General features: G+C 35.5%; 1 protein-coding gene across 1 annotated transcript in view; it reads left to right on the top strand.

Annotated features, from left to right (window-relative positions):
- Nucleotides 1-750: 750 nt before the first annotated feature.
- LOC140155938 (uncharacterized) overlaps nucleotides 751-8,482 on the top strand; it is a 35,673-nt gene continuing 27,941 nt past the window's right edge. Inside the window, exons 1-7 of the mRNA XM_072178966.1 lie at nucleotides 751-931; nucleotides 1,725-1,792; nucleotides 2,165-2,286; nucleotides 2,576-2,702; nucleotides 4,600-4,748; nucleotides 5,338-5,473; nucleotides 6,225-6,443. Coding sequence (XP_072035067.1) covers nucleotides 811-931; nucleotides 1,725-1,792; nucleotides 2,165-2,286; nucleotides 2,576-2,702; nucleotides 4,600-4,748; nucleotides 5,338-5,473; nucleotides 6,225-6,443 — 942 coding nt within the window. The 5' untranslated portion in view covers nucleotides 751-810. The remainder of the gene's footprint in view (nucleotides 932-1,724; nucleotides 1,793-2,164; nucleotides 2,287-2,575; nucleotides 2,703-4,599; nucleotides 4,749-5,337; nucleotides 5,474-6,224; nucleotides 6,444-8,482) is intronic.

Here is an 8,482-nt window from a genome sequence, read left to right as displayed (position 1 = left end):
GCTGGATCGCTCAGTGGTGAACTACAAACTCAAAATGGAGCGATGCATTCAATTCGAATGAAATCGATATTCTATTATTGACGCAGATAAAGAAAGTGGCATGGTGTGTATTGTATGACTTGTGATTTAATTTTCTAATACATGTGTTCCTTTATAGAATTGGAATTCTCAAATAGTTGAATATATCACAAATTTTATTTTGAAGATCAAAATCGTTACTTATAAAAATAAATGCAGTAAAATATATCCACAGCAAAATACCGGTCCCCGCTAATTAGTGTATTTAATTCCCAGTTAGTGTATTACAAATAAAACCTGGGATTTACCTGACAACAAATCAAATTTTCTTGTGAATAGAAATATCATATGGGATACTGATCATGTGGAATCTCATAATCTGATCTGTGGAATCTCATAACGTGTGTAAAATGGTATGCTTAGTCTGAGTCGCTCGGCCTATCTCGAACAAAATCGCCATGCGTAGCTGTTGAAAAACGAGAGGATTCATCGTACTATCACGGCAATGTTTGACACGAAGATATAGGGATGATGACGCTGTGTAGCGTGCCTCACGTACATACAGTGCAGATATCAAAGTTCAATTATGCTTTCCAAATGTGCAACATGCACGAGATCATAAACCCGTACATAATTATATTATAATGCACTGCGGGTTCATCATTGTTCATGATTAAATATCAACAACATTGGTTTCGGGTAACTGACAATGTTGTTACCATGCACTGATAGACAGAATTACTGAAACAGACGATGTTATAGCTATTATAGTGAAGGTTTCAACAAACTTATATGCCATATTGGCATATAGACCTAATTCATACAAACATGACTACCATAAACTATCGCGGATGGTTGGCAATTATCGGTGGGGTTATCGTGCATTTGTCAATTGGGACTCTCTATACATTTGGTAAGATAACAAGTATTTCCATAAAGGAAAATTGTGCTGATGCTGTGAGTTAAAAATTAATCTTATATATATAATATATTTAAATTTAATTTGTAATAATAAACATGGAGATTGAAATATAACAAAGTATTCTACAGCAAACTTGGCTACCTTGCCGCTACCGAAACATTATGCTTTGAATCACTTTTGCTAAGAATATTAGTGTTATAACGAAACAAACAAACGAAGACAGCTGATGACTGAAGGTTTTAAAAATATACTGCGCCAATAAAGTATCCTTACACTTGGAAAAATATCACAATTTCCAAACTGAACAATATTGGGGTAAAATTTTTGCACATTATGACACCACATTGAATCCAATGTGACTTCAAGAAGCAAAGTTACAAGCATTTGATTAGACGAAGGTCCAGTTTTAAAAGTGACAACATTTTAAGCGGCTTTAATCCAGTGGACCCAGTAATGGCCGACCAAATCCTGACCATGACTTGGCTCGTTGGATTCGTCTATATGGTGGTTCCAATCCTTAATCACCCGAAATATGTCGTGATAGGGCAGTGATATGAGTTCCCTATTGTTTGTTTGGAAAGAATGCCTGGGTAGTGCGCGAAAATTGTAACTACAAGTTTGACCATATGTTTTAAATTGTATGAGACATAACCCCTTTGATTATTTTATTGATCATTTTATTTTATGCCCCCCCGCCCATAGGGTGAAAAAACAAATCCGCCTCTTCCAACTAAAATGGCAACCCCTAATACTAGACTAGTATTTTCTTTTACTTTATTTGCAGGTAACATGTCCCCATATTTGACGTCGTACATCCGAGAGCGATCTAAACCAGAAAATTTACGATACCAGGTAGGGCTATATTTTAATCATGTTATGCGTTATACATCCCGGGCCCCCAAACTCAACACAAAAGTTGGTAACCATGTGTGTTACCAAATCTTTCCAAAAAACCCTTTGCTATGTTTTTCATCAAATTTATCTCCGTTTTTCATGCCAAATCGAGGACAAAATTTGGCCAGATAACAATCAAATTTATCCCCGTTTTTCATGCAAAATCGAGGACAAAATTTGCACCCCTTTTTTGTGGTTTGCAATGACTAGAATTTCAAACCACCCATTTCAATGACACTCAATATTATTTAATTATTGTGCGATACTCAAAATTGGATATAACAAGCTACTTTACAAACCAATAATGATATAACTTTTGTTTTTATTCAGGATGCAACTATTATCTTTGCTGTGATGATATGTGGACAGGGGTTAATGGTGCCCTTTAGTGGTTTTCTTCTTACTAAACTTGGATTTCGAACTACAACACTACTCGGAGGATGGATAATGAGGTACTAGCTCGTATTACAGATAACGTGGTTATTCTGATGGCTGTTTAAAAGTTGATCCATGGTTATTGTATTTACTTGTGTTTAAAAACATAAAATAAAATAGCTGCATCGACAAGATTGTAGGTTGGTGGGTTGGTTGACTTGGTTAAGACAAAGAAATTTGTTAATCCAATCTCACTTACTGCCACTGAAGTTTTTGTAAACGTTTATTTTTCTTTCCATAAAACATTCATATATGATATTACTAGTAATGAATTATCTGCTTTTTGTAAAAAAAAACCTATTTCAGTGCTGGCGTGTTGCTCTCGTATTTGACGATCCAATCATCATTTTATGCGCTTGTTATCACATACGGTTTCATGTTTGGTGCTGGTGTGGGTATTGCATATCTTCCACCCCTAGTTTGCAGCATGAAGGTATGCATTTGTAATATTAATCATTAGGTTTCATACAATGCCTAACATAATATGCAATATTTCACTAGCACAATATACCTCCGTACGTCAGCCAAATGGATGGTACACACTCTGGCCGGCCAAAAGTATTGCAACATCGCTGGAAATAAAAAAATAAAATAAAACATTCGGCCAACTATAGTTGAACATATTCAACTGATATTTTGTCGATTTCACATTACGTACTAAATATAATGGCAATGTTCTTTACCAGGGCTAATCAATGGGATGGAAAGAATCACCTTTGGTGACATCGCGCACGTATTTCAGTTTTTGTAATGGCAGGAAGTATTAAAGGAATCCGTTTGAATTTGTAAGTGAAAAAACGCTAGTCCATTAAATGTCCATATATGCCTTTACAATGGTCACCAAAATTATAATTGGTTTTTGCAATGTGGCAGAAAAATGGTGGTGGGAGAAATTATGATGCATCGAGATGTCGGGTGGAAGAAAGTACCAGCCTTAGAAAACAAAGGTCCTTCAACGTCGGGGGGGGGTCGGGAATACGCAGATCCTGACAAAAACAAGACACAGCAAATATGTGCTTCAATGTCATTATGTCGTTTATAACCTCGTGACCAAGTAAATTGCTCAACCCTTGCAAGACGTCGACCATATTGATATTCCTGATACCATTTAAACCATTCTAAAGGCAACTGGATATTTTGTATACTAAAGTTTCCTCATCTCTATGTTCAAACGGATTTCCATTATCCCGCCATTATGAGCATGCGAATACGCGCACGATGTCTTCACATCTTCCATCCCATTCATTATTATAGACTTATCTTGCTTATTTCATGCACAGAATATTGCCATAGTACGTAATGTGAACTTGACAAGATATTGGACGAATATTTAGCTTAGAGTTTGCCGAATTCTTCTTTTCAGCGATATTTTGGCCAGTATGTTTAGTAACTCTTTAAGTTAGTGTGAGGGGGCAATGTGAAATTTCCGTCCCCATTTTGTTCCATTTGCAGCAATTTTAATGACACTTTACTGTTATTCTTTGCCGTCCCCGTTTTCACCCATGAAAATTCCTTTGGAACTTTGGCATCAGCCCCCCCCCCTGCTACGTCACTGCTTCCGATGGGTAAATGCTGTATAAAGTAACATTTATCGTATTTAAGTAATTCAATTGACTCATCTTTTCATTGGTCATGAACTGCCCTAGACTACTCCGTAGTCCACTTTCCCATTGTCATGATTGTGCATACTCTGGATATTGCATTTTTAAAAACTTAAAACTCCGATTTAATTAATTTGTGCACAATTGATAGATTTTCACAACTGATCATCTTTTCAGTCACCGTACTCTCTCTGTATGTTAGCTTCCCAACTCGTAATAAACTGGCATATTCTAAAATTAGAATTGTTCAGTATTGAAGTGCCATTATAGTTATGCCATTATGATAATATGTTGCATTCAATAATATAAGCCTACGTATACTTTACTTTTACTGTCACAAATATAATTATATAAATTTTTTCATAACCATTTTATACTAGTATTTTGATGTAATAAATATCAGTATAATTTCGAGTTCAACTGAATGCGTTCATCATGATTAATAACGTATTTTTATTTATCAAAAATCGACTATGGCATAGTCTAGAACTGCCCTTGGCCATATGATGTTCTGCTTATGTGGTCACCTTAGTGACAGAGAGAAAAGTTGTGACGTGAAAATGTTTAGGATAGTGTTAACGTAATCTTATTCCAGTCCAACTTTACATTTTGAGTCCGATTTGAAATGTTTTTGCTAAACCAATATCGCATTAATTTGTCACAAATATGAGAAAATATGTTAAATTAGACTTTGTTGTTTACCCAAACACTAATCTTTCTCCCATTCAGTGGTTCCCAGAGAACAAGGGTCGAGCGAATGGATTTGTGATGGCTGGGTATGGAGGCGGGTCCTTCGTCTTCAATCAGGTCCAAACAGCTTATATCAACCCTAATAACGTAGCACCGAACATATCACTACCAAAACATCCTGATGAAAAGTAAGTCCTACCGAGTAGAGTATTATTATTGTAATGCTCTATTATATTGCAATTTTCGCGATCTTTACGCATACTTGTTTCAATATGTTTGTTGTGGAAACGTCTTTTGTTACTCTTTCTGAATTTGATCTGGTTCGACGATATATATATATGCACATTATAAATGTCATTATTGTTTGAAGATATTATTATGATAATTTATGCCATTGTATGCCGATCTAATCGTCTGATTTTTTTTTGTACAAATGAATTCCAATTATTGTACAGATAGATTGTTACACACTTAAATGTGTCACTTTATACGAATGATTTCTTTATGACTATTTGTCACTTTGTGTCACTACTTCACCTTTTACGAAAGATTTATTTGACTTTGTCACCTTTTTCACTAAAAAGTAACATATTTTACGAATGAATGCCTTTTTTTGTCAAGTTTGTACAAACGAATTATTTTGCTTTCAGGAATAAGTTCCATTCAACTTTGTAACACTGTGTACAAAGATTTCTGTCATTTTTGTCAGAAATTATAATCTATTATCATTTTGGGCGGCTTTATATTTTTTAATTCTGTTTTCTTGTTTATTTTGAGGTATTTCGATGATCCGGAGGTTCTTGATAATGTACCATATTCATTCCTAATCCTTGGAGCTGTGTATGCTGTGATGCAACTAATTGGTGTATTGTTACTCTCTGAACCACAAGAAGAAAGTCATGACAAGATGCAGGTAACGAGTTTAGTAAATGTGTATAAAAGAATGAAACTTCGTGAAAACTGGTATGTTCCATTCGTTATACGTTAAACAAAAGAGTAGTTTGACCTACCATATTATATATACGCAGTTTAATTTGATAAGGTAAGTTAACATCTTATTGGTTTTCGCTGCAAATTTCTAGTCTATATTAAAGTGCAGTCGTCAGTGAAAGATAGACCAAGTTTCCATATTCTGCCTGGCAGAGTTCTGTAATTCAAAACAAGAGCCATGCATATAAATACATAATACTGGTAATCCCTGACAACTCACTTTAGGATCGTGTTATGATCAAGTTATGGCAACTATATATTCCTGATATTTTATAGAAAGAAATGTTTTTGTGCTCCATTACGCGCATTGGCAGTTCCAGAAAGTCCCAGACGAATCTCCCATAATATTTGCTTTAAAAACAACCAGCGCCCAATACGTAACAAAAAAATGTATAGAGCCCAATACGCAACAAAAAATGTATAGAGCCCATTCCGTAACAAAATAAAATCAAAGTCCAGACGAAAAACCACTGTCAAATTATTTGTTCTAGAAAGACTTATTATTTATTGCCAGTTTTTATTCTAGGTAGAAGAAGTTGAACCCAATACGTATCAAATTGTTACGTATTGAACTTTTGTTACGTATTGGGCTCTTTCATATGACTGAAAACACGAGCCGTATATTGATATTGATCCGTAATTATCTCCTGAAATGTTTTTTTTATTTTATAAAGGAAAATTGCCACAGCAGGGAGAAAGGGATATTTTTAAAAACGAAAAACAAAAATGAGGATGGTTCTGTTAGTCCATCTATCGAAACTACATTGGATACGAAAGGATCTGGTCTGAATTTACGCCCGACTGAAGTTGTCAAAACTCGAGCCTTTTGGATTCTGTGGTGGACATTTTTCCTTAATGTTCAGGGTCCGTACTTTATATCCACACTGTATAAGGTACGTTTTCTAAATTTGTATTATTAATGTGTAATTTGTGGCAATAAATAGGAATAATACGCACGTATATAAACATATTCGAGGAGCATGCCCCCAAAATGCCCATTTTGACAGGAAGTGGTCACAGATTGGTTAGATGTATAACTATGTATAGCAACCTTCAATATCCGTAAAGAAAGGAGGAAACTCATTACCAACAAAAAGTAATTGATTTAAACAAGTGACAGGAGGAGAAACAACATCTTTGAAGTGGAACTGAAAAACAGATTTGAAGGATTGGAAGTAGAGGAAAGTGTTGAAAACATGTGTGAAGACATTAGTGATGTAGTAGTTACAAAGGCACATGAGGTGGCTGGTTTCAAAAGAAAAGGAAATACAGACAAGCTTAGTCAAGAAATCAAACATCTGCTAAGCAAAAGGAGGGACATGACAGCACAAGAAAAACACAATACCTCAGAATATAAAGAGCTATGCAAATCAGCAGGAAAGAAGGTGAATACCGATATTCGCAATTTTAATACAGAGCATGTCAGAAGAGAAATAGAAAACAACAGGAGTGTAAAAAAGGCTAAAAGAAGCTTAGTCATAGGGAAAAATAAAATCATTCAAATAAAGGAAGAAGATGGTACCATCATCAATGACATAGATAGAATAATCAAAAGAGTAGAAGAATTTTACCAAGACTTATATGACAGTAAAACCCCAGTACCTGATGTAAATCTAGTTCCAGAACATGAAGAGGAAGATATCCTTTATCCTTGATGTGGGAGCAGATGAGGTGGAAGCAGCTTTGAGGTCAATGAATAATGGAATATCTCCAGGGCCAGATGATATCGTGGCAGAAATGCTAAAATGTGGAGGAGACATAGTCATCCAAGCATTGGCAAACTCTTTACGACAAAAAACTAACACTATACCATCAAGTCGGAAGAGTGCTAATGTTCTGCACAAAAAGGCGACACTATAAACTCGTCGCCAAAGTGATCACAAACAGACTGATCCACAATTGACCGTTACAGGCAGTGAATCAATTTGTTGAAACACCTAGGGAATACCAGCTGCCCTTATGCATTGCTTTTATGGATTATGAAAACGCTTTTGATTCGGTGGAAACAAATGCAGTCATCCAAGCGCTCAAAAAAACAAGGCATAAACACAATCTACATTAAGACCAGCCAGGAAATCTATACCAATGCCACAGCTATACTAAGACTTCATAAGGACAGTGAACCAATTTTTATCAGAAGGGGAGTTCGTCAGGGCGATACCATGTTACCCAGGTTGTTTGTGGCAACCCTAGAAGATATCTTCAAGAGATTGAACTATTTATTTATTTATTTATTATGCTTCATCACTGGCTCATGTACAATTACAAAGACAAATATATTATATATATAAATATTGCACATACTAATCAAGACAAAGTATATAGAATAAAATGCCAGCGAAAGGAAAGGGACAAACAGGTGCAAAATCACCTCTAAGACCATCCCACCTTTCGATTTTTGAAAACAATTTATGGGGGGGAGCCATCACAGCCCCATCCCAAATTAAATAAGCCTGCAATTCGAGCATCTGCAGTAAGAGCTCCAAGAGCATGTATTCAAAGAACAAAACTTTTGAGTAAAATGAGAAAATTCAACCACCCCGGATTTGAAGGAACAAAAGGAACCGGTTGTCCTTGTAGACAAAGGCAGCCGATTCCAAAGCTGCACAATGCGATTAAAATAAAAAGTCATGTGCGCTTCGGTTTTGCAACGTTGAATTTTAAGTTTAAATGGATCGGAAGATAATCTAGTGGTGGGATAAGGCATCGATGTAAATGGAAATAAATGAAACCATCTAAGGTTTGCAGATGACATTGTGATCATATCTGGAGATACAGCTGGAAGAAATGTTAACTGATTTGAATAAAAAATATTAGTTTTCCCTTTGAGATATGTCCCCTTTTAATTTCGAGCCGAACAAATGAGGTGAAACAAACAAAATCTCTATTTCATTGAACGCCTATAATTGTTAGCTCGTTGATCATTATTGAG

The sequence above is a fragment of the Amphiura filiformis genome, chromosome 6 (assembly GCF_039555335.1).
Source record: "Amphiura filiformis chromosome 6, Afil_fr2py, whole genome shotgun sequence".
Taxonomy (NCBI): domain Eukaryota; kingdom Metazoa; phylum Echinodermata; class Ophiuroidea; order Amphilepidida; family Amphiuridae; genus Amphiura; species Amphiura filiformis.
Note: the sequence above shows the minus strand (reverse complement) of the source record. Positions and strands in the feature narration are given on the sequence as shown.